The following is a 26,069-nucleotide window of genomic DNA, read 5'->3' as shown; positions in this document are numbered from 1 at the left end:
GTTTGGAGGAAGAGAGTTTATTTCTCAGTGTCCACTGCACCCTTCCCTTCCCTTTCTGCGCCTCACAATCAATGGTCTAGTGCACTGACATTATAGCGCAAGTCTTTCCATCTAGGCTGGCCATTGAAATACTTAAAGATTTCCCATGCCTTGGCTCCATCATTAACCAAAATGGACACCATAGTCGAAAGGAGAAGAAGACTACAATGTGAAAATGCAGCCACGAAGGAACTAGATAAGATTTTCCAGTGTAAAGACATACTGTATAGTTAAACGCCAATGTCGGAATCATTCAAGCCGCTGAATTTCTGATTTCTATGTATGGTTATGAAGGTTGGAAAATGAAGAAAGCTGATGGGAAGAAAATGAACTCATTTGAAATGTGGTTCTGGAGGAGACTTCTGCAAATAATGTGGACAGCTGAAAAGACAAATGAATTGATCTTAGAGCAAATGAAGCCTGAAGGGAGGATGGCTAAACTAAGACTAGCATAACTTTGGACATATCAAGATCTGATGTGCCTCATTGGAAAATATGATAATGCTGGGAAAATTGGAAGGCACTAGAAAAAGACACAATGCTACAGGTGAACAGATTCAACCAAGGAAACCAGATAGTTTGCAAAGTACTTGGTGAGCACAGATCTTGGAAATCTCTTATTTGTAGGGTTGCCATAAGTTGGAATCAACATGATGACAAACAACAACAACAACAACATGGTCATTTCTGAACTGTGTGCAGAAATCTTGGTTTGTGAGAGCAAACAAGCCTAAAAAGTCCACCTGCAAGAGGGAGGGGGTTTGCTGTATCTCTGAGTGAGTCACCATTATGGCTTTGCTTCCTTCCAGTGAGACTCCAACTACAGTTGGATGCTTCCATCTTTCTCTGTATAGGAGGAGATTCAGGTACTTCACCATTTCTGGTGCAGCAGTGGAGTAAAATGGCTTTCCCTTTGAGGAGGAATGTTGTCGCTCGGTGTGCATCTGAGTCCCAGATTATTGATTACCAATATTTCTGGGCTGCCTTTCAGGGCCAGAAAGCCTTTCCCACAGTGACGCACGCACATACACATATAGACACACACAAATTGAAAACATGAAATGCCATTCACTACTGGCTCATTGATGATTGTGCAGCTAGAACTGTCTTCAAAAACACGAGATCCACTCTGGGAATTAAAACAATTGGAAACAGAGCTAGCAGTAGTGGAAACCGTGAGAGATCCAGCCCAGCATTGTTTAACACAAAACAGAATGAGGAGCAGGGAAACAGATATTTTATGTGGCTAGCAAAGGAGCTGGTTGCATACCTCAGTTTCAAACGTTGGGAGCCATTCCTGAAAAGCCTCTGTCTTTTCCAGAATTAGGGGGTGCCCAATATCCTGAGAAGGCCTTTGCAGAGAAGATGGGGCTTTTGAGCATGTGCAGAGTGGCATTTCCAGTCTGTCCATACTCAAAGGGAAGATTATCTCTGTGTGTGTGTGTGTGTGTGTGTGTGCCTTCATGTTGTGTGTTGACTTACAACGACCCCATAAATTTCATTGGGGTTTCTTAGGCAAGGGATACGCGGAGATGGTTTTGTCAGTTCCTTCCTCTGAAATAGAGCTTCCATAGAATCATAGAGTTGGAAGAGACCTCAAGGACCATCCAGTCTAGCCCCCTGCCAAGCAGGAAATCTCAATCAAAGCATCCCCGACAGATGGCCATCCAGCCTCTGTTTAAAGACCTCTAAGGAAGGAGACTCCACTACACTCCAAGGGAGTATGTTCCACTGTCGAATAGCCCTTACTGTCAGGAAGTTCCTCCTAATGCTGAGGTTCCAGCACCTAGGATTTGTTGATGATCTCCCATCCAAGTACTAGCCAGAGCCTAGTGTCCTTAGCTTCTGAGATCAGATGGAACCTTATGCCTCTAGGGGTGTTCAGGCCAGCTCAAACATGGATACTGGCCCATAAATGGCCTCACCGGCTAAAGGAAACTATCTTCCTTGGGGACCCAGTTAGCAAAGACATCATGAAGAGTGCAACAACGTCATTCTCCTGACCCAGAGCTTTTTCTTTCCAAGCTGGCCAAGCCTATCTTTTATGAGCAGGACAAACTGGGCACTTACCAAACCAACTGCACACCATCCATGTATTCAATGGCAGTCTCCCATCTGAGTTCTAACCAGGACTGACCCTGCTTGTCTTCCAAGATCAGATGGGATCTGGTGCCTTTAGGGTGTTTAAACATTTCATTGATGAAAACTGGGTCATGTGTCCAAGCAACATCAAGGTGGTAAAAGTTATTAATGGAAAAGAGCAGACAAGCTAAGGGCGGTTTCAGCAGTTTGCTTTCGCTTAAGTCTATTGGGAAAGGCATGATGCCACCTCCTTGTCTCCTCTCCTCATTGCTGAGTGCAGACTACCTTGGTACTTTGAATTCAGTTTGCAGTGAAGGAGGTCGAATGAGGACAAAGGAGGAAAGAGAAATTGGGACATTTTAAAAGCAACTGAGAAAGTGGTATTGCAGAGGATTTATTGGGATGGTTAATTGGGTGAAGAATTGGACACAGGCTCTCAAGGGCAACCTCCATTTAAACCCTCACTGCCACCGACCCCTGCGTCAGATACCAAAGCTTGGTGCCTCTCTCTGAGCTCAGTGGATTAATATTCGAACTCAATGCCAAGAAGACAGCCTGGATTCATTATGCAAATAGATGGATACAGTGCACACATCTTCTTTCATTTTGCATTATTCTGGGTCTGCCATTCTGGTGAGGCTGGGAGCAAAGTTCCCTCCAGAAATAGAGACACTTATCACACACAAACACATACATGTTCCTGGAAAACCTCTTGGGTAGACTCCACGGATGGTACTGGGTGTTTTTCCTATGTCTGATTACTCCTGTTTGTAAGACCAGCAATGGATCGAGAATTTGCTCCAGAATTTAGTCGAAATCCGGGATGATGCTGAACCAATTTCAAAATGATAGTGTCCGTGTCAAAGGGTATAACAGTCCTGCTTTATTCTGCTTTGGTCATCTAGAGTCCTGTGCCTGGTTCTTAGTGCCACAATTTAAGAAGGATGTGAACCAACTGGAACATGTCCAGAGGAGAGCAACCAAGATGGTATTAAGACTCATTTTCGGATATGTGTGGTCTGGTGATCTTTGAGTCGAAAGAGCAATGTGACCATGAGAACCAAAACCTGGCAGTGATTATTATCGATATTTCAATCAAACCACCTGAGGTGGAATACTGGACCTGAGGTTGCCTCCTGCGATTAACACTTTTAAAGAATCACAACATAAAAAGCAGACCTAATTTATTTTATTTTAAAAAGAGTTTGGGAAAGTGGTGGTTAAAAATGGTAACAATAATTCTCTTCCTTTTCCTGTTGTAGGAATGAAGCACTTCCTTTGGGCTCTCTCCTGTACTTCCATTTTATTCTCCACTGGGTGGTCGTAAAGCCTTCATGGTGCTTTATCTTTTTACAAGTTGGAAGAGAATTTTGGAAGGGAAATCATGCAAGCTTTAGAATTTGGAATGCCTTTCTTCCAGGAAGATAGGCGTACCTCAGTTAACAGTGAAGGTCCTTTTTATAAAAATTTGCCTTAACTTCAGCCTCTTCCTTTGTCTGTCTGGAAGTGTTTAGCAGCATCCGCATTGGGAGGATGTTGAAGCTGAGCTGAATAAACACGGCTGGGGAATACAGTAATAGGATTCTGCTTTAGTTGCATTTGCCTGCCCACAACAGGAAAGGTAAATAGCAGCTGCCTCCAGAATCCCTAACTATTCCTGAAGAGCAAAACAAAGAAAAGGGGAGAGCAGACATGCCTGCCTCACCATCTCCCCCAGCATGTCAAAAAGCAATAGATCTGTGCATTTAGCCACCAGAATAGAAACCATGTGAAAAACTGATGTTGCTGGAAGAAAAAGTCATTCCTGGATGCATTTTAGAAGAAGCTTTCAAGTGATCTGTCAAAGGCTCAGCATGTTTTTGTCTACTTATGAGGGGTTTATCTGACCTGGCTGTTTCATTTCACATGTGCAGGTTATTACAGGTTTAGGCTCCCTTATCCAAAATGCTTGGGATCAGAAGTGTTTTGGATTTCTGGTTTAACCCATCCCTACAAAACAAACCTAGTTTCTTTCAGCGATTTTGGACTACATATCCTATCAGCGTGACTAGGGATGGTGGTGCTGTAGTCCAAAGGGTGCCAAATGAGACAAGGCCACCCTGTTAGGACTATTCAAGATTGCCGCCTATGGCTCTTTTGGCCAGTTTCCAATTAACATAATGGTTTTAAGAAGATACCAACTCCTTCTCAGGAGCTTAGATGTACTGTACTTGTAGGCTTGGCTCAGCAATGCCAGTGAGATTAAGTCAAACCTCAGGGCACACTTTGGAGATTTCCTTGACACTCTCTGAATTCTCAGGAGGTCTGGAGGAAAGGAATAAAGATTCTAATTCAGAGTATTAGATTCTTCTGAATATCACCCTGAACACATTTTATGATGTCTTGATTTGGAAAGCTCAGCATGGATGGGCCTGAATATCCTTGAGTGGAAACCACCAGGAGGGAATCCCAGTCCTTGGATGGAGACCACCAGGAGGAGATCCCAATTGTTGGGTGGAAACCATCAGGAGAGTACCCCAGTTCTTGGATGGAGACCATCAGGAGGGAATCCCAGTTTTTGGATGGAGACCACCAGAAGGAAATCCCAGTCATTGGATGGAGACCACCAGGAGGGGATCCTAATCCTTGGATGGAGACCACCAGGAGGAAATCCCAGTCCTTGGATGGAGACCACCAGGAGGGGATCCCAGTCATTGGATGGAGACCACTGGGAGGTGATCTCAGTCCTTGGATGGAGACCACTAGGAGGGGATCCCAGTCCTTGGATGGAGACCACCAGGAGCAGATCCCAGTCTTTGGATGGGGACCACCAGGAGGAGATCCCAGTTGTTGGGTGGAAACCACCAGGAGAGTATCCTAGTCCTTGTACGAAGACCACCAGGAGGGAATCCCAGTCCTCGGGTGGAGACCATCAGGAGGGAATCCCAGTTCTTGGATGGAGACTACCAGGAAGTAATCTTAGGCTATTCTAGGGTTCTTGAAGGTTTCTCATTTGTAGGGTTGCCATAAGCCAAAGTGGACTTGATGGCAGTTAACAACAAGAGCAAATGAAATCTACTTCCAGAATCCTTTGTTCTTCACCAGAACAGAAGCACTACAATGGATTCCTGATAGGTTGCTCACTCATTCTGACACCTGGCCTGATGGATGAACAGAATGTCAATCCAAAATTCACAGCTTGGTGAAACGCTCCCTTGCCACAGACACAATCTATGATGGCTTTGCAGATTTTCTGGAAACATGTTAGAGCATGCCAACCACTGGTTCTGGACAGCAACCTGGCTGTCAAGAGTGTGAGAGAAGTGCATGCCTTCCAATAAGGTTGGATCCTCAATTCACCAGCCTGATATTCCCATTTTGCCTTGGCTTACTGGAGGAAGAAATTTGGGAAACGTGCCCAAAATCCTGGATAGCTACTACTGCCAACCAGAGCTGGCATTGCTAGGTTCAGCAGAAGGATCTGACCCAGTGCTGCTTCCTTTGTTCCTATGAATAATGTGGCAGAGTGACGGAAAGCGAGATCTGACACCTTGGGTCCAATCCAGAGGGAATCCCCGATCGAAATCAGTGGAAGCTGCTTCAGAGCACTGATACTGCCAGTCCAGATCCAGGTGTTGTTTTTCTCCCAAATTGACCAGGATGAGGCCACCCACGTTTGGCATTAGTGAGAAAGATGATGATGAAAATAGAATTGCATTCATGATATACTATGAATCATGCCTGATAAAGAAACTGGGATTAGCCTTTCTCTCTGCTTGAGAACACGGCCATTCCAGAGCCTCTGACTCAGGAAAAGTCAACATCATCTGTTCAGTATCTAATTCCTCTCTTACGGAATGCTTTCTTAGTATTCCAAGTGCTTCCATGTGTGTTTATCCAATGCTGTGGTCTTATTCTATGTAGAATTTCCCATACTCCTATTTAAACCATCCTTTTATCCAGAGCCATGAGGACTGGTACCGCTTTATTTTGCAAGAAGGAAAAGCCCATGGCATGATAAGCATAACATGCACTTTGGTACCCTCCAGTTGTCATAATTTGACAGGACAGTCCCAGTTAATCCTTTGTCGTCTCACTTTTTCAGATGCTTTTAAATCATCCTGGTTTCTCTTTCGTCCTTCATCATCCTCTGCATATAGGGTTCCAAAGTGCAAAATTACTGTAGTTTGCATTCAGTTAACTGAACGGGTGGTAAAGGAGAGGATGGGGCTGAATCGTGCCCAGTCGGCCCAAGCAAAAGCAAACTGTTGCAGCCTTTCCTGGCTTGTGTTTTCTTCCTCATTAATAATGTGTGCCATCTTGGGCACCCTGCTGTTGCTTAGCCTTATGTGTCCCAGTTTTTATCTGTGAAATATTGGCAGGTTGAGCCTTGCGTGCAGGAGATCCCAGGTTCATTTCCCAACACTTCTGAGATCAATGAAAGCCCCGGAAGATGCTGGAAGGGAGACATCACCAGACAGAATAGGATGAGAGCCTGACTCCAGGTGGATCACCACCATTTGGGGTGCCTTAGCTGTGGATTCCTGCACAGACATGGGATGGGACAAAGATGGCCCTTGGGATTCCCTTTCAGCTCTGTGATGCCATGAACCTATGCTTCTATATTATTCCTGTTCTGCCTTTGCTTCAGAACTGGAGACTCTCCAGACTCGTGGAATCTTCCACAGGGATAATGGAAACTATTTCAAGCATCTTTCTTCTTTCCTCTCTCTCTCTCTCTCTCTCTGAACATCTCCAGCTGGGGAAGTGGGATGGATCGAAGGGACTGGTTTCTTTTTCGCTGGGAAAGCTGCTGTGATGTGTGTGTTGTTGTGCGTCTCTGTCTTCAAACAGAGATGGAAATTATATTCACACATTCAGCTGAGAAAGAGGTTTCTAGATGCGCCAGAAATCCTTTGGTAATAATGCTACTAATACTAATTACTAATTAATAATATTAATGTCATTTACATCCTACATTCTTCCTTATATGAGGATCCCAGGCAGCTTACAAAAGTTAAAAGAAATGGAATGAAAACCAGTTGCCGAAGGGCAAGTACAAACTTATAAGAAGTTCTCATTAAACAATTACTGTTGTTCTTAATTGCCACTGAGTTGGCTTCAGCTTATAGCGACCTCAAAGACACACGGTTACTAACAGCCCTGATGAGGTAATTGCAAAGTCGGATTGCAAAATCAGGGATTCCTTGACTGAGCCCAATCACCTTTCTCTATTGCTCCCACCTCCCACTTTACCAGACATGAGTGTCTTTTTTTAAAAAATGAGTTCTGTTGTTTTATGATATGCCCAAAGTACAATAGCCCCAGTTTATTCATTTCATCTTCTATGGAGAGTTCAAGCAACATCTATCCCAATCTTCTATAGGGCATCCCTTTGGATGTTTAAAGATGGTTTATGGTATCATCTCTCCATCTCCTCTTCTCCAGGCTGAAGAGAAGGAGGATTGACGTAGCCATGTGCCTATGACTCCGTGGGGCATGTCTGGTGGCATTTCCTCCCCATTTCCTCTGTGCCAGCTATGCATCCCGCCCTATTACTCTGAACCCGTGTCTGCAAATCTGGGATCAGTCCCAGGGAGGGAGGTGATGATGTCTCTTGCGACATGTTCCAACATGGATCATGAGGGATGACTGGGATGCTTTACCCATTGGGTGTTTGCGTGTGTGTATGTGTATCCGCACTGAGCACTAATTGTTTTTGGCAACCGAGGGCCTACCCCTGGAGAAAGCAGAATACGCTACCGCACCGGTGATTCAAAGGAATGGCTTTCCACGCCACAGCCTCCCTACCCGCTGGCATTTGATTTGCGTGAGAAAGAGGAACCGGTAAAGAGGTAAATACACATACACACACACACACACAAACTCTTTTAATAAGAGAGAGTTCAGAATGAGGAAATGAAGCTAAAAATCCTTAACAACAACAAAAAATACAATTAAGGTAAAATTAGAATTAAAAACAGTTAAAAGGAAGACATTTATATTTATTTATTAATGTGTTGTATTTCTCCCACTGTGGGACCCAAGACAGCTCACAAAGCTAAAAACGGAAAAACAAAGCAGAAACAGAGCCGGAGAGTAGTGGCTTTCTCCATGCCTTACTGCATGATGTCTGTTGTAGCACTGCAATTCTCTTCCCGCAGGAGACAGTTGTAAAAACGCACCTTTTTTCTAATTGGAAAAATCAGTTTGACAAAAGACACACTTTTACAACCGTCTCCTGCGGAAAAAGAACTGAAGCGTTGCAGCGTCATGCGGTAAGGCATGGAGAAAGCTGCTACTCCCCAGCTCCGTTTCCACTTTGTTTTCTCAAACTACACAGAGGAACAAAAATGGGAACACAATTAAAAATAGTGGGGGGGGGGGGAAAGTGATGTTAAATTACAAAATGCATTTAAAAGAAAACGACAAGAAACATTGTAGCATATTCTGAAAGGCCCTTTCCCTCCTAAACGATCAACCTTCCTGTTGAAACAAAAAGGTCTTCACTTGCCTATGAAAGAATAGCAAAGAGGGTGCCAGTTTCTCCTGTTTCCTTACCAAACATATCTGTGATAGTGGTGGGACAAGAGAAAGCCCCGTCATGAAGGTCTTAAGCTTGTATAGTGCGGTAACGGTGTTTCATTCTTTAGGCCACTCTTTTCTCATCCTTGTGTTTGCAAACCAACAGGAGTCTAGCCCTAGCTTGCAAAAACGCAGTGTTTCCAAGCTGCAATAAATAAGGTGAGAGAGAGACAGAACTGGGAGCCAGCCATCCCAGGCCAATGTAAACCCCAGCACCTTTCTTGAGAACTTTGCAAGGGAAAAAACAACTCGTAGGCAGAGCGCACACATAGTAGTGGCTTTCTTGTTGCTGTTTTGACAGTGTTGTTCTTGGCCCAGGGATCTAGGGAGCCTTTTGGGCTATTTATTACCAGCCCTTGTTCGCTACTGACCCGACCCTGTCATTAAGAGAGGGAAGCCATTTGAAACAGCCATGCCTGCCTCTGTGTGTGTATGTGTGTAACTGCATCCCATCTGTGTTCTTGCTACCTCTTTCCAAGCTTTCCAGAAAAGAAAAGTAGAACAAAAATAGAATAATTTTGTGGGGGAGATGGAAACCTGGTGTTTTTGTGTGCTTTGGATCATGTCATGCATTTCCTCCTCACTCTGTTTTTTATCATTGTTTTTATGTGCTTTCATGTCAACTCCAGTTTCTGACAACCGTTTCTGGTGGTTTGCCCTTTCCTTCCTCTGAGATTGTGTGACGTGCCCAGGGTCACCCAGTGTGTTTTCATGACCGATCAAACATTTGAATCCAGGTTCTCCTCATTCAGCTCTCCAACCACTTGGGTCTAGTGTTGTCAGTTTTACATATGTGCCTTCAGGTCAACTCTTAATGTTTTCTTGACAAGATTTACTCAGTAGGTGGGTTTCCATTGCCTCCCATTTTTCTTGAGAGAGGATAACTTGTCCAAAGTGTCCCAACTCATCAAGGATTTGAATCCTGGTCTCCCCAAGTCCTTTATTAGTTGTGGTTGTTGTTATCCCATCTTTCTAAATAGGTGAGAAAGACAACCCCCCTCATTTCACCTTCAACAGGCCCTTTACCTAAAACTTCTACCTGAATTTCTAAATAGGAACACAGGAACATACCATGTTCTCTCTCTCTCTCTCTCTCTCTCTCTCTCTCTATTGGTGAGTGTGGCTGAAATATAAGCTGTGAGCAACTGTGTTGGTATTTAATGCTTAACACTTAAAAACATCACCAGGGGTTGTCTCTAAGTCTCAGGTTTCGGCCTGGAAAGCTCAGGGCCTGGGACGGTCTTGAACTTGCAACTTTAAAGCAGATTTTGAGGTATCTCAGCTTCACGCTCTTTGAGACCCTAAGGAACCATTTCGGTTTGGATCCCTAAATCCTGGACTGGGAGCTCTCACTCTCGTGCTGCGTTCAAAGAACCTTATGTCTAAAAGGATTTGCCAATCGGGTTGTATGATTTCTTCACAGGGGTGGGTGGGTAGCACCCCATGCAGGGCTTGTGTTTACAAGTCTTGTCTAGCACATCTCTCTGGCACACTTCATGTGCCCTCAGGGTACCTTACCAAAGAGATAATGGATTGGTGTTAATGAAGACGATCGGGCAGCCTTTTAATGTCTTCATCAACACCCCAGAATCAAATTACCAGGACCTCCGGGCTGTCAAAGCCAGTGCTTGGGAAAGTTACTTGCTTTTGGATCCGGTGGGTTGAGGAATATACAAAAGTAACTTTGCTTGGAATGTCCTTTGCTGTAAAAGTAGTGAAAGCAAAGGTGGATGAGGCCACGGTTTTGTGGGTTTTGTGGCCCTCAGCCTCTCCAAACGTCCTCAACAATTGCCTCTCCTTGAAACCTCCAACTGTGGTAAATAGTTTGAAACCCTCTCCTGTCACATATCTTCCTTTAAAAGCATCCTAAGTAGAGTCATTAGGTCTGGGCCAATTATTTCTAGACCAAAACCGGAGACTTAGTGATAGCCCAGGGCAGAAGGAAGGACGCTTCTCTTACCAAATGAGTTGCAACAACTTGATTGAAACTAATGAAGCTTTGCAAACTGAAAGCAAGCTGCGTGATCAGCTAGCAGAGCACAGTTTTTTAAAAAGGAAGAACTAAGGTTGGCAGAGAACTTCATGCTGCAGCCTTTGCCACTGGCTTGGTCTGACCACACAAAAATTGGGCAATCCACACCTCTGCCTCCCAAGCCTGGAATTGTTGTTGTTTGTTATGGGTCTTCAGGTCGTTTCCAACTTATGGCAGCCCTATAGCAGGGTTTTCTTGACAGGATTTGTTCAGTGGGAATTTGCAACTGCCTTCCCCTGAGGCAGAGAAAGTGTGCTTGCGCATTCTCAACAAATCTTGCCACGAAAACCTCTTAAGGTCACTATAAGCCAGAATTGACCTGAATGCACACAACAACTAGACTACATTTCAGAGGAAGGAACTGGCAAAACCACCTCTGAGTCTTCCTCACCTAAGAAATCCCTGCAAAATTCATGGGATTGCCATAAGTTAACAGGCGACATGAAGGCACATAGACACACATATACTAGCCAGCATGATGTGTAGTGATTTATGTGTTAGCCAAGGGATTTATGTGTTAGACTTTCCAAGGACCTCTGGTCTGATTCATTTTCTTTCGATTTCTCCCTTGGGCGTCTGAACAACAGTTGCCAAGTGAGATGGGGATATCTTGTTTGATGTAATGTTTTCAGAAAGTTTAGGCTGGAATTAAAGAAAGCAGAATGCAAGAACAGAAAGAATCCTGATTTCATCTAGTTTCTTTCTAGAAACAGGTTGATTTTCTTACAGTCTGTCCCTCAGTCTTCAGCCTCTAGAAGGGAGAATTTAAATCCCCTTTTTGTCAGGCTGTGCCCAGTTTCTCCATGGAAAACTAAAAGTGATGGTTATCATCTCACCACCCAATGTTTTGTGGTACCCAAAGCATGTTGATTCTCTCTTGGCTGGTTTAGATGAGGCGGTTGAATGGAAAGGGCATGGATTTTATTTTCATTCCCATCCAAAAAAAAAAAAAAAAAAAAGAGAACTCTCCCACAACTCAAACCCCAAACCCAAATATACACATCTCTCCTGGGCTTGTTGCTTGCCAGACTCCAACCGCTCGTCCCCGTAGGCGTTCGAAGTGTCGAAACAGATGTCATTCTAAGTTTAATTGTGGCATGGCACTCGTACCCTCGATGGGTTTAATTAGATTTCATTTTTCCTTCCAGTAAATGTTCCTTCAGAAAGCCGTTTTCCTCACAGACGTGAGAGATGTGAGTACATCCAGCCCTGCTTGGACCACTGACACAACTTAAAATGTACAGTGGGCCCTTGGCATCCACCGGAGTTTGCTTCCAGGGCCCCCCATGGATAACAAAATTAGTGGGTGCTTAAGTCCTATTAAATACAGCGGCATAGTAAAATGGTGTCCCTTATATAAAATGGTAAAATCAAGGTTTGCTGTTTGAAATTCATACATCTTTTCAGTATTTTCAAACTGTGGATGCTTGAATCCGTGGGTACAGAAGGCTGCCTTTATATTTGACGCTGTCTGCTCAATTTATATCTCTTACCTTAAGGAATAAATCTGTCCATCTTGTGTAGCAGGAAAACACTTTCTGTGAATGACTGGCACTCCTTTATTTTTCTCCTACACCTAGGAGAAAATGTCGCTTAGTTTACAAACTCTGTTCACATAGCTAAGGTGCTGCTGCTCCTGATGATTATTTGTCTTTCAAAACACTTCATTCTTCATAGAATCATAGAGTTGGAAGGGACCCTAAGGGCCATATAGTCCAACCCTCCTGTTATACAGGAATAAACAGTTGCTGTCCTCTTGAAAAAGGGTCATCCAACCTCTCTTTAAAGATATCCATGGAAGGAGTATCTACTACCATTCTACTGTTGAATAGCTCTTGTATTCACAAAGCTCTTCCTAATGTTCAGGCAGAATCCCATTTCTAGAAATTTTAACCCATTGCTTCGTGTCCCAGTCTCTGCAGCAGCAGCAAAAAAAACCAAACCAAACACCCAAGCTTGTTCCATCCTCAATAAGACATTCCTTCCAATATTTAAACACGGCTACAAGAAAAGAGATTCCACCTGACCATTTTTGCCAGAAGGTATACTAACAGATGGTGCTGTCCTTCGGCATCACAACCATGGAACTCCACATGGATTTGGTCCTCCAAACATGTAAGTGTGGCCTCCACTAATACCCAACACATGTGCAATCTTACAACCACATTGCAGCCTTGCCCTCAGTACCAAGCTTCCTTCAATGGCATTTCTAACCCATTTGGAATGTCAGCTATTCCTTCACATAGCTGTGGTTCCCTCCTTCCATTGCAGCATGTCAGGAAGACAACTGCTTTGCTATCCAGAGAGACAGAGCAATCTAACCTCCTATCTAAATAGCAATCTCTATTGGCACCTTGGAATGGAGTACCTGTCTCTTGCCTTCTGTTGAGCTGGATGGCTGACAAGCCCAGCTAGTGATGCCCTCCACCCACCCACCATTTTGTCCAGGTCCAGATTATTTGAAGCACTGTATTCTACCATTAAGAACCTGTTGTGTTTTGAGATCTTTTGGAGACACCTTTCCCTCTGTTCCTCCATCCTCAGAAGTACATTCGGTGGGAACACGGCAAACAAGGTCTTTTCCATGGCTGTTGCCATCTTCTAAAAGTTTCCAGACAAATTAGACTGGCACCTTCTCTGCTATTTTTCTACACCCAAGTGAAGACCCTTTTATTCTGACAAACCTTTGAGAATCAATTAATCATTTATTTATTACACTCATAGTTCAACATAGTCCAAGGTAACAAATTTTATATTTTTTATAAAACAGTGGCATAAAATGCAATACCATAAATACTTAAAATGTTTAAAATTCTTAAAATTCCCTTTTAGTAATAGTAGTGCTAAACCTAACTGTGACCAATCCCTCAAGTAAACCGAAGCACAATATCCAAGACCATGTGCAACCTTTGAGAGTGTATCCTTTTTAAGGGAAATGGGTTTTGTGCTGGACTTTCATCTGTTTATCTTGTTGTTCTGTGCTTTTAATTTTGGGAGGGCTTAATTGCTTTTTAACTTCTTATTCTGCGACTTTTAAAAATCGTGCGTTTTAACCATTTAAACAGCTTTAAATGTGAAATTGAACAGTTGAAACTCTTGCTTGAACTATAGTAAGCCGCCTTGAGTCCCAAATTGAGGAAAAAGTAGAATAGTAACAACAACAGTCTTCAAACCTGTTCCACTTTCCCATGGCACATGGTGTTTAGTTGTCCTTGTGCTGTTTTGTGAGTTCCTTCCTTCCTTCCTTCCTTCCTTCCTTCCTTCCTTCCTTTCTGCCTTCTTTTCTCCCCCATACATTTTAAAAATATTTTTGGAATCACTTCTGTAAACCTTGTGGTTTCCCTAAATGTAATGAGGCCTGGCCCTGTGTTTCTCCGCGGTCTCATTTTAGCTCGGTTGCTGTCAGCACTCACCAAATGACTTCCCTCTTAACAGGAGGGGAAGCCTTTCCCACAGGGGAAAGAGGTGAAACTCAGCATGTGAGAGTGCCTTCTGTGTTTCTCTGTCTCTGAAAATGTATTTCGTTGGAGAAAAGTAGAGTCGAGAGTTAAGCGAAGGGATTGCGTATCCTCCAATATTTCACAGATGAAAATGGGGACACGTGTGGCCAACGCAACTTCAGAGTGTGCTCAAGATGGGAGAAGTTATAACCCAGGAGCAATACACAAGGTAGGAGTTGGAGACAGTGCCAAGTAATTGACTTTCTCAGCTGCTTTTAATGTCCCGGTTTCTCTCTCCTCTTCCCCTTTTGTCCTCAGCAGTTTGCTTTTGCCTGAGTCAATTTCCCCTTTCCTTTCTTCGTCCTCCTTTTGCACTTCAAACTCAGTTTGCAGCAATGAAAGCAAGCTGAGTGCAAAGGGGAAGGAGGAGAGAGAAACTGGGACATTTTAAAACAGTGATTCCCAAACTTTAGTCTTCCAGGTGTTTTAGACTTAAGTTCCCAGAAGCCCCTGCCAACTTGGCCAACATTCAGGAATTCTGGGAGCTGAAGTACAAAACATGTGGAGGACCAAAGTTTGGGAACTGCTGTTTTGAAAGCAGTTGAGAAAGTCAATTACTTGGCACTGTCTCCATTAACTCAGTAGGTGGGGATAGGAGAAGGAAGACCCTTCACTTCCCAGGAGGCTCATGCAAAAGCAAATTTTTGCCTGCTATTTTTGCCTGGGGTATAGGGTTGCCAAAGTGAAATCTGGAAACGACTCCTCTACCTGTAATGGTTTTGCAAAAGAGGGAATTTTAGCAGGCGTTGCTGGTCATGCAACCAAGTAATTTTCTCTTCCACACAACCATTAAAGGTAGAGGAGCCCTCTCTAGTTTGGGAACTCTGTCAAATAGAAAATCCCAGGAGTTCTGACCTATGGTCTTGTGGTAACAATACCACTGGTCACATTAACAACTCTGTGTGTGTGTGTGTGTTTATAAAGAAGAGAAACGGAAGGTTGTTTTGGAGCAGCCACCACACACCTTTCTTTGCAAGGACAGCCAAGAAAACTTCCCCAACTCCTGGCCAACTGGTTTGAAGATAAATCTTCATTCCTCAGTAGCTTTAATCTCCTAAATTTTGCCAAGACAAACTTGGAATTTTTTTTTGGGGGGGGGCTTTTCCGCCCGCCTCAAACCACATAAAGCTTGACTCTTTCTGAGTTGGGAACTCCAAATCCAATGTTGTTGATCAAGGAGAAAAGATGTCAAATGATCTACTGCCCAAACAACCGGGGCTTTCTCTTTTTTCTCTTTCTCTAGATAGTTGGATGCGATTCAGAGCCTTAGCGGAAAGCAAATAGTAACTATCTCCACATTGGGATGAAACGGAGTGTGTCTTTCCCTCTAGTTTTGACAAAGACCTGAGTGTCTTCTTTTTTCCTGGCTGGATGTAAGGCAAGTTCATGACATGTTGAAGCCTGGCATGGAAATGCCACCGGCATTGGCACACACACCTCAGACTTCGCTTGCTCCAACAATTGATTGGTAAACTCCTGACTCCATCTATGACATTATCTGAAGGGCTATTCGACCTTTTTCTTTGCCCCACCACCTTCAAATACCATCCTCATTTCACAGACAAAACAACGGGACACATGGAGCCAAGCAACATCAGTGTGTAGACCAAGAAAGCAAAAGTTATTAATGTGGAAAAACAGGCAAGCTAGGAGAGACTGTAGCAGTTTGCTTTTGTCTGAGCCTACTGGGAAAGGCAAGATATTTTCCCCCTCCTCTCCCTTCAGTAAAACAATTTTGATACGTTGAACCCAGTTTGCAGCAATGGAAGTAGACTGAAGCTGAAGGGGCAAAGTGAGAGGAAGGGAAAGAAACCAGGACATTTTAAAGGCAGCTGAGAACGTGGGAATGTCTGAAAGATTTGAATGCTTTAAAAACAAAGAGCAGTTCTGACAAGTTTTTTCTTTATTTTTAGTGATAAGCTGTATCCTTCTGGGATTCTCAGAACTGCTGCCTATTGGAGTGATTTTAAAAGGCATGCAATAGGCAGATTTTTGTCATGGTTTGAGTGTTGGACTGTGACTCTGGAGCCTAGAGTTCAAATCCCTGCTCAGCCATGGAAACCTACCTTGGTCAAGCCATGCTTGAGGAGGTTTGCCATTGCTTTCCTCTGAAGCTGAGAGAGTGTGGCTTGTCCAGGACACCCAATGGGTGTCGATGGCACAGTAAGAATCTGAACCCTAGTCTCCTAGTGTCCTAGTCTGACACCCAAACCATTAACAACATGTTGTCTCTCAAAGCCACATATAAAAAGAGGTGGATTTGTGAAAGTTATGTGTGAAAATGAGCACGCATTCCCATATTGTCATTTGTAAAGATCGCTGACGAATGTAGGAATGTAATGGAAGGGAACATGGGAGCCATTCCTACCCAAGACCTTGGCAAGGAAGGGACCTTAGGTGATTTGACTACCCCTTGTGCATCTTTTGGAGTGATGTGAATATGTGGTCCTTCACCCCCACACACTACGAGGGTCACCCCTTGTTCCCAAAAGCCTTTATAGGGGGCACCTAAGAGAACAACTGTTTTCATTTATGAGTTAAGAAAAGAAAGAAAGAGAGTGGAGGGGGGAGGTAGTAGGCCTGGTTTACTTTTCTATTAGAGATATTCCTCTCTCTCTCTTGCTGTGCGCAACTTTCTCTAAGCTTCTTAATCCGTCCCTTTTCCTAAACATCTTGACAATGTCTCTCTGACAGACAGGCGGGAACACTCTGGGCCTTTTTAGTGCTGGTTTTGGGGAGGGGGGTTAGATTGAGAAAACAGACCCATCCACCCTGACGCTCCCCCTGCCTTTCCGCCAGCTGCCAAAGCCAGGCTGCTGTTTGGCTGGTTTCCTCCCTCCTTGAGTTTTATGGGTTTAAAATAAAATGAGAATGTGTGTGTAATGGTGGTAGGGTTGAGTGGGCAGAGTGGTCCTTTCTTTCCATTCTCCAGAATGCTTTCTGGGCAGCTGTCAGTCACATTGCCCTATCGCCAGGTACAAAGACGGCATGGTCGAGGGCACAGATAGGACTTTTGTTTAAAACTCTAATTTGATCTCTTCCAATGTTTCACAGATGAAAACAGGGATACATGTGTCCAAATGTGGGAGTATGGTCAAGATGGCAGATATTACTGATGAGGAAGACCACAGAACCTAGAAGGAGCTTGCATGGTGAGGTTGCCAGGTCTTCCTTCTTTCTCCTTCACAGGGTGCAGGAGAGGAATCTCAGGGCGAGAACTGACAGCCCAAATTGCAGATTTTCCCCCCTTGGAAAGAAAATAGCCCTCTTAACAAACCCTCAAATCAAAGGAAGCAAAAATGGACAGGATTCCCTCGCTCTGCTCAACAGTTTGCCTCTTGCTGCTGTTTAATTCGCCATGGAGGTTTTGGGGTACAGGGTAATAAGCACACATTTGACTTTAGTTCTCTTTTACAAGGTGTTGAGCCCATTAAAAACAGGATGTTCTTCTTTGCTTGGGCTGTTTTGGCCGAACTGAGTAACTGTTTATCACCTTCTGAATCTTGTCACAAAAAGAGCCTTGTAAAAAAAAAATTAAATAAGCAGAGAGGAGTCCATATTTGGCTTTTTGCTCTGTCCTGAAATTGCTGTCGCCTCTCTGGGGAGTTTGAAGCAAATAACCAGCTAAGTTTGGTCTCACTTTTGGCGCTGTCACTGTGTCTTGTTTCAGCATTCAGAGCAATGCCTGACAAGTAGTGCAGTGGCTTGTCTGTCTGTCTGTCTATCTATCTATCTATCTATCCTTCCTTTTTTCTTTTCTTTCCTTCCTCTTTTCCTTTCTTTTCCTTTCCCTTCCTTCCTCTTCTTTTCCTTCGTTCCTTCTCTCTTTTTTCTTCTTTCATTTCTTCCCTCCCTCCCTTCTTTTTTTCTTTCAATTCCTTACTTTTTTCTTTTATTTTCTTTTCCTTCCTCCCTCCCTTCCTTCTTTCTTTTCCCTTCCCATCCCTTTATTTCTTTTCTTTTCCTTCCCTTTTCCTTTCTTTTTTCCTCTTTTTTCTCCTCCTTCCCTCTTTTCTTTTTTCCCCTTTTTTCATTTCCTTCCTGTTTTCTTTTATTTCCTTCCTTCCTTTTTTTTTTTATTTTCATCCTTCTTTCCATCCTTTGGGTAATACAAAAGTTCAAGTCACGCAGTCTGTATTTCCCTGTCACCCCTTTTACTTAGTTTAATATCCTTGAGGGTTTTTGAAAAAGCTCAGATTAAGAGTGGAAGGCGAGTGCGAGGTCTATGCATTTTCCACATAGTGGTGCTGGAAATGTTTGAGCCTGAGCGCTTTGTTTTCCTTTTAAATTAGGCTGATGATGTTGATGATGATGAATTTTAAGACGTAAAAAAATGGAGATGCGGTGCCTTTGAAGAAAGAAAACAACTGTGGTTCCAGTGTTGATAAGCACTCTGGGAGCAATTCCAAGCCTACTGATAAAACATCTGTATGAAATTGCTAGAGATAGGATCAGAATAACATAATTACAAAACGTTATTCTGCTTGGCGCAAGCCACATTATCCAACGACAGACCTCACTGCTTCCTAGATCAGTGGATAGAATGGGAACCATGGATGGTCCAGAACTCCAGTCAGTAGCATCAGGTAGACCATGATACTGAGAATAACGTTAATGTGTTTTTTTAAAAAGGCATAGGTCTGTAAGTCTGGCCACCAAAATAGAAATCTTAAGAAAAGTGAAAGCTCGTAAAAGAATCAAATGATTCTTGAGTGCATTTTGGAAGAAGATTTCAAGTGGACTCCTGAAGATTCATAAAATTTTGCTTGCTTCTGCATGGATTACCAAAACTGGCTGTTCCATTTTCATGTGTGCAAACTCTTAGTTTTGGATAAAAAGTTGGCTAAAACATGTTGAACTACTGTACTTTTTCTGCCGCGTAGGATGCTTGCCCTTATTCTATGTTACTTCTGCCTCTGCTACCACATTTTCTCTCCAAGACATAACACCCAGGAACTCAACGACTTCATTGACAGCATACAAGAGCTGAACATAGGCAATTCTGAAATTGGAGAAGAAATTAAGAGGAAGAGCATGCGTGATAGAAACTCTCTTTCACCAAAGACCTCAGAAGAGCCTCAGTGAAACTCCAGCAAGATGGGTGGATTTCCCAAGCTGGTTTTCTTTCCTTGCAACTTTGGTGCGCTTATGCTTAAATCTTCAAGCAGTTAGGCTTCAGCTCTCTGCTGTCCTCCGCTTGTGACTTCGCACTTTCAGAGGCCTGGTTATTTAGTCTGCCTCTGGCCACCAAGGAATCGAGGTGTGAAGTGATTCCATCTCAAAAGCTTCTGGGCAGACGAAGCAAAGAAAAGTCTTCAAGGAAAAGAAAAACTGCTTCCATTCCCACAAGCTTGTGAGTGGATTGAAAAAATTATACTGATTCCGCTTGTCCCTTTGGTGAGATTTGGGCTGTATGAGTGTCTCCTGAGGCCTATAAGAAGAACTGAAGTTACTAAAACTTATGTCATTCTGTTTTATTGACCATGCCCAAAGCCCAGTGTTGAGGATGGTTCTCAGAAAGAGAACTCAAACCACAGCTCCACACTGGCTCAGTTTTCTTGGCCAGATTTCTCCAGAGCAGTTTTGCAATGACTTTCCTCCGAGGCTGAGAAGGTGTGACTTGCCCAAAGTCACCCACTGGGTTTCCATGGCTAATATAGGAATTTGAACTCTGATTTCCCAGAGTCTTAATCCAAGACGCAAACCACTTTGCCATGCTAGTTGTAGAGTTACATCATTTAAAAAGTGAATGGAATTTTGTTCAGTTTGCAGCAACTGGAGTAAGCTGAGGAGGAAGGAGGAGGAAGAGAGAGAGAAACCAGGACATTTTGAAAGCAGCTGAAAAAGTGGGATGACAAAGGATTCATCAGAAACATCTCTGCCAAATCAGAACACTTGAAGGGGTTATTGATCTCCTACAAACAGTATTGCTTCTTGATTCTTTTTCAAAGATGGTCCCACAACATTGCAGCCCAGATCTGAAGAGAGAAATCTCATTGTCTTCACCCTTAAGCCATTAGACTCTTCCCTCTCCACCCTGACTTCTAGCCTAAGCTAAACCTCTGGATTCCAGACTGTCTTCGTCTACAACCCTTAGGAAATGCTTAGAAGCTGACTGTGATCCTACTAGGCTGTGTCGACCTCTGAAGAACTTCAAATACTTTGGTGAGTTGCCATGTACGAAACTGGGACCCGAACGAAGTTGGCTGAAAAGGGAGGCCCTTGCTTCTTAGCAAACCCTGGGGTCATTGCTTTCTCCCAGAGCAGGAGACAATCCTTCCAAGTCTTGTTTTTGGAAGGAAACGTTCTTTTCCACCTTTGGCAGGGAATTTATTTTCGAACCTGCGTTCCTTGGATCAGGAGATACTTTTGGCTGCTCCATCACCACCTTCTCCCCACAAGGTCTCTGGCATGACTTAATCAAGGCACAGCTAATAGGATTGCACTATGGGCCTCTTGACCTCTCCATGGGACAGATCCTCCCCGTAAGGTAACAAACCAACTAAAACAAACTTCGCTCTGCCTCATTGTGTTGAAACTGGAGATACTTCAAGAATAAGAGTGTAATGCAGTAGCTGAAAAAGACAATGCCATTCTAGGCTGCCTCAGTAGTGATCAAGGGAAATATTAGTTCCTCTCTATTCTGCGTTGGTCAGATCTCACTGGGAGGAATCCTGTGCCCAGTTTTAGTCACCACCACAATTCAATTCAAGATTTGGTAGGGATAGTCCCAGTTAATCCTCTATCATCCCACTGTCCCAATTGCTTTTGAAATGTCCCAGTTTCTCTTTCCTCCTCCCACTTTAACCATTTGTCCTCAGTTTATTTCATTTGCTGCAAATGAGTCCAAAATCCAAACGGGGTTTGCATTTAGTTAACTCAGCCCTGGGGAAATCCTGCCTTTCCCAGTTGGTTCAGACAAAAGCAAACTGCTGCCTCATCTTCTAACTTGGGTACTCTTCCTTATTAGTAGCGCTTTCCATCTTGACCACACTCTGATGTTGCTTGGCCACAAATGTCCCAGTGTTCATCTGTCAAATGTTGGAGGGTATGGAGTCTCAAGATCCCATGGGCTGGATGGGCAACCCATGTGAGAAAGGTGGCTGGCTGGTGATGTATAGAGAAGGCACAGATTGGCAAGGACATAATTCCAGGAGTGGCTTCATATGCCTGAAGAATGCCACCTTTTTTCTCCCTTCTCCCACCTCTCCCCAAAATGCCACCTTGTTTTCAAAGATATTTCCCCCTTCCTCTTCCAAAACAGTCTGGCTTCTCTCTCGGGCGCACAATTGAGTCATTGGAATAATTTCTGTTTATTACATGGTGTTGATGGGAGAGATTGGCAGACCTTCTAGACCTGGTGTGTGTGTGTGTTTGTGTGGATGTGTGGATAGTACTTTCCCAATGGGAAAGGCAAACTCTTCCCTACCCCCAGATCTATTAACAGCATTAGCAAGGGGAAAGGTGGATTCTTGGCAAGCTGGGTTTCTAGCATTTCCCTGTGGAGTCCATGCCAACTACTCTTTAACACCCAAGTTGGCTCGTTTTGAGCATTTAAAGCAAACAAAAGCAAAATAAACACTGAATGCAGGTACTAGCAAAACATGGTTCACCCTCTGAGGAGTCTGCTCACTGTCTCTCTGAGTTCCTGGTCTGGAAATCTCTGATCCTAAAGCAGAGGATTGTGCAGAGAAACCAAGGGCAGACTCCTCTTTTGAAATAATAATTTGGGGTCAATCAGGCAAGAGCTCTGCATTAACTGGATGGCTTTATATCTCATGGCACATTGTTTTAAGAACAACCACTGTACATTTCCTAATGTTTCCTGGTTGTTGTTGTTGTTGTTGTTGTTGTTGTGTGCCTTTGAGTCATTTCCAAATGATGGCAACTTTAAGGCAATGCTATCATGGGTTTTTCTTGGCACATTTTTTCAAAGAATTGTTGCCATATGCCTTCAAGTCATTTCCAAATTATGGCAACCCTAAAGTGAACATCTCATGGGGTTTTCTTGGCAGATTTCTTCAGTGCAGGATTGCCATTGCCATCCTCTGAGGCTGAGAGTGTGTGACTTGCCCAAGCTTACCCAGTGGGTTTTGTAACTCAAACTCTGGTCTCCAGAGTCATAGTCCAACACTCAAACCACTACGCCATGCTGACTCTTGTTGTTATTATTGTCATTTATATACCATATAAATATTTCTATTTCTCCTGGCTTGCAACATAATTAAGAAGAATACAGGTTAAGAGCATGGTCTGTTGCAGATGAGTGTAACAATGGTTGTTAAAATAAATGACGCTGTTAAAGAAAACAGTTGTAAAAGGATACCTCTCATGTTGGTGGGGCAGCAGACCTACGTTGGGGTCTAGTTTGGATTTTATCCTAAATGCTGATCCTTGTTCCACCTCATAGACTCAGCACTTTGGACAACTCCTTTAAAGACTAGAATCTGCTGTGTTTTTTAAATACTTTTGTGACATGGAAGCCACCAGCTTCCTCTGAAGGATAGGCAATGCCACAAAATCTTTGTGTGTTAGTGTGTGTTTGTGTACATGTCTCTCAGTACACCTGGGAAGACTGCATCCCCTCTTGTACGTCCCCCTGTAAAGGGAAATAATTTTGTGTAATATCTTCCTACCACCCTCTTAAGTTCCTTATACAGGTTGAGTCTCCCTTATCTGAAATGCCTGGGACGAGAAGTGTTTTGGAGTTTTTCAAATTTTGGAATATTTACATATACATAATGTAAATCCGAAATTGATGTTTCTTATGCACCTTATACACACATAGGCTGAAGGTAATTTGATGCACAATATTTCAAATACTTTTGTGCATAAAACAAAATTTTTGCACTAAGTTTGTGGGTGTCACTATCTCTGCCACCCATGTGGACAATTTTGGATTTTGAAATATTTCAGATACCCAACCTATACCAAAGGAAACTGGCCCTGCCATGCCTTTTAGGGGACATTTTGCCATGTTTTTGTTCCCCTCCTGATCTAAAATAGGCCATTTTGGAGGAAAACAGGATGTGAACAGTAAGTGATTTTCTGTTTTGTTTTCGTTTTTTTAAAAAGACCTCTCCTGCGTCTCTCTCTATATAAAACATATGTATATATTGCAGGATGTGTGTGTGAGGGGTGCAGCCTTCTAGCCTCCCCGAGTTGCCCAACCTGATTTGGGAAGGGATGCAGAACAGCATCACCAGGTCCCCTTTCTTCTCCAACATGATTTATGCCCAGTTCATACCTCTGTCCAAAATCAGAAGTTACTAGAAGTCACTTTCAGGTAAAGCTCTTCCAGTAATGAAACAGGGACAGCACAAATTACCTGGTGGTAATGCTCCCCATGTCCCCTAGAGGGTGCCAGGGCCCCTTTCCACTTTCCAAAAATGGTAGAGAGGCAAGCGCAAGTCCTGAATTGGTGCTATTCTCTTGTAATCGGATCAAAATTTTGGGATATGTAGTTCTGGTATGAGCCCCAGGATATTCCCCCTTGAACTGTAGTTCCCAAGGGTTCCCTGAAAAGAAAGGGAATGAGATCAAATGGGAACTGCAGCTCCAGGAAGTTCACCGGAGCCTCCCTAGCACCAAATTCCAAGCACCTCTCCTCAAACTAGAAATCCCAGGTTCCTTGAGAGGGAGCCATGGCAGTTAAAGTGGGATCAAACTGCTATAAAGTGTTCTAAAGAAGTGTTAAGTCCTTTCTTAAAATACAGATCGCAGGATTCCTTGGGGAATCTTTAATTCTAGTTTAATGTTCACTTTTGTATGTTTTTAATTGCATTCTTTTAAATTGTAAGATTCTTTGAGTTCCAGCTTTGGAAACAAAGTGGGGCATAATTAAATATAAGCATAATAATTAATGCGGGATCAGACCGATAAAACTCTACAGTGTGTATGCATCCTTTTAGCAGAATTGATGAGCCTTTGTTTGCATTGCTTTGGGGTTTTTTGGGGGGAAGGGTCTTTTTTATGAAATGCCCAGACACAGAGATGACACAAAGGGGATATGAGGTTATTATAATCAAGATTGTCCTTCTCCCTGTTTTGCAGAGTTTCAATGTTCTGACTCAATCTACGATGAAGGTATGGAAGTTTGCAGCCATAGCCTCGATGCTCTTCAGTTCCATGCTCTCCGTTTTGGTTTGTAGAGACCTCTTCAGTGGGACCTCTGCCTTGGCCTTCTTGCCATCGTCGCTGTCCTCCATCTCTTCATCCTCCCAGACCGACAGGCAAAGGCGGCACCCACGGGACCTGGGACACCGAGCATCGCTGATCTCCCAGTGTAAGCCTCCTCTTCCTTTTCCTCCAACACGACATGCAAGTATGTGCCCCATTCAGCAGTGGACCAAGCTGCCATGTCAGGGGTGCACTGTATCCGCTCTGGGTTTTATTCCAAAGGAGCTCTCCAAAGGACTGAACCCTTTCACTCTGAAATAGATTCCGCTCTTTGGAGACCGCCTTGAAATTCTGGAGTAGAGCTCAGAGCATTTTCACCGCCTCTCAGATGTAGAAGCAACCAGACACCCCTAGAAGTCTTTATTGCAAGGTTTCCCAACCAGGAAGCCAGAGTGACCAGATATCCTAACCACAAAGGATGACAAGGCACCACAAACATGTAGGGCTTTTGAAGAAAAATGTCGGCTGTGACCAAACAAAAGCTCAAAACATGCAAATAAATATAAATTCATGTTTTTACTCATGCTCAGAATGGAGCACTGTGGAATTCCTTGTGGACAGAAGGCTGGAATGTAGGGCATGTCCTGGAAAAGGAGGGTGTCTGGTCACCCTGCTGGAAGCCTAGGGGTCCATGAGAGACCCTGATTGATGAAGTCAATGAATTTTGACAAACTGTAGCATGCTGGGCTGGAGATTTGCCCCCAGCCCTTTCCTCTTGGTCTGGAGCTGAGCCTTCCAAAATGGGAAATTCTGAGCCTTCCTTACCTCCCTGGACATGAGATTTGCAGTCCTACCTGTAACTGTACACTGAACATAGTAGCACTTGGTATTGTGCTGCATTTATGATGACACTTAGGTCTTGCTGATCAGCTTCATATAAGCAACCGGTTAGCAGCTGTGTGTTCTAGATTGCTTTCCGAATCAGCATCCTCCTTATGTCATTTTTCTTAAGCCTCACAGCCACAAGGCGTGTTGCTCATCATCGACTGAGCTGTCATTTGGTGGGAACATTTTATCACACAAAGGTATAAATCAACACAGGCTTACGCATGCAGACACACACACACACAAAAGGGCTGCTGCGTTAAATACACAACCCCAATCCAATCAACTTTATTTAGCAGAAGGATAATCCTTAAAGCAACATGTGATGAAATCCAGATCATATCTCCTCAGATCAGCAGCAGGAGGGAAAAATACTTGATGGATTTGGAATTCTTTTGATTGGAAATAAAGCACCCCCCCAGAATGATTGCTTCTTTGGAAGCGGGTTACACAGGGGTGTGTTTTCCCCTCCGACAGAGCCGTAGGGCTTTACTTAGCTTTAATTGTATGTTTATATATGGGACAGGATGATATTAAAGGCATTTGATTGGGGTAGATTTGGGCATGTAATGGGATTAGTAGGCTGCCTCTGAAATCCCACTCACTGCTGGGAGGCCAAGAAAGAGAGAGGGGTTGCAGAAACTCCCATTCTAGGGGATTTGGGGAGTTTTCAAGTCTGCAAAAATGACTCTCTTTAAGCTCTGAAGGTTTCTCATTAGGATCTCAGACTGCTCTGCATTGGAAAGTGGCTCCTAGCTTAGACTCTGTCACTACTGACTGTACTCTAGTAGTCTGAGTGCTAGACTAAGACATTGGGAGACCAGGTTCAAATCCTTGCTCAGCAATGG

The 26,069-nt window shown here is 43.6% G+C and overlaps 1 protein-coding gene across 3 annotated transcripts in view; it reads left to right on the top strand.

Annotated features, from left to right (window-relative positions):
- NRTN (neurturin) overlaps positions 1-26,069 on the top strand; it is a 58,745-nt gene that overhangs the window by 29,725 nt on the left and 2,951 nt on the right. For 2 of the 3 annotated variants that reach the window (XM_042479989.1, XM_042479988.1), the window contains one exon: positions 24,271-24,502. In XM_042479989.1, coding sequence (XP_042335923.1) covers positions 24,298-24,502 — 205 coding nt within the window. In that variant the 5' untranslated portion in view covers positions 24,271-24,297. Of the gene's footprint in view, positions 1-20,112; positions 20,383-24,270; positions 24,503-26,069 lie in introns of those variants that run through there. The other variant, XM_042479990.1, reaches the window with a different exon arrangement.

The sequence above is a fragment of the Sceloporus undulatus genome, chromosome 7, assembly GCF_019175285.1.
Source record: "Sceloporus undulatus isolate JIND9_A2432 ecotype Alabama chromosome 7, SceUnd_v1.1, whole genome shotgun sequence".
Classification (NCBI taxonomy): Eukaryota; Metazoa; Chordata; class Lepidosauria; order Squamata; family Phrynosomatidae; genus Sceloporus; species Sceloporus undulatus.
This window is presented reverse-complemented; position numbering and strand designations above follow the sequence as displayed.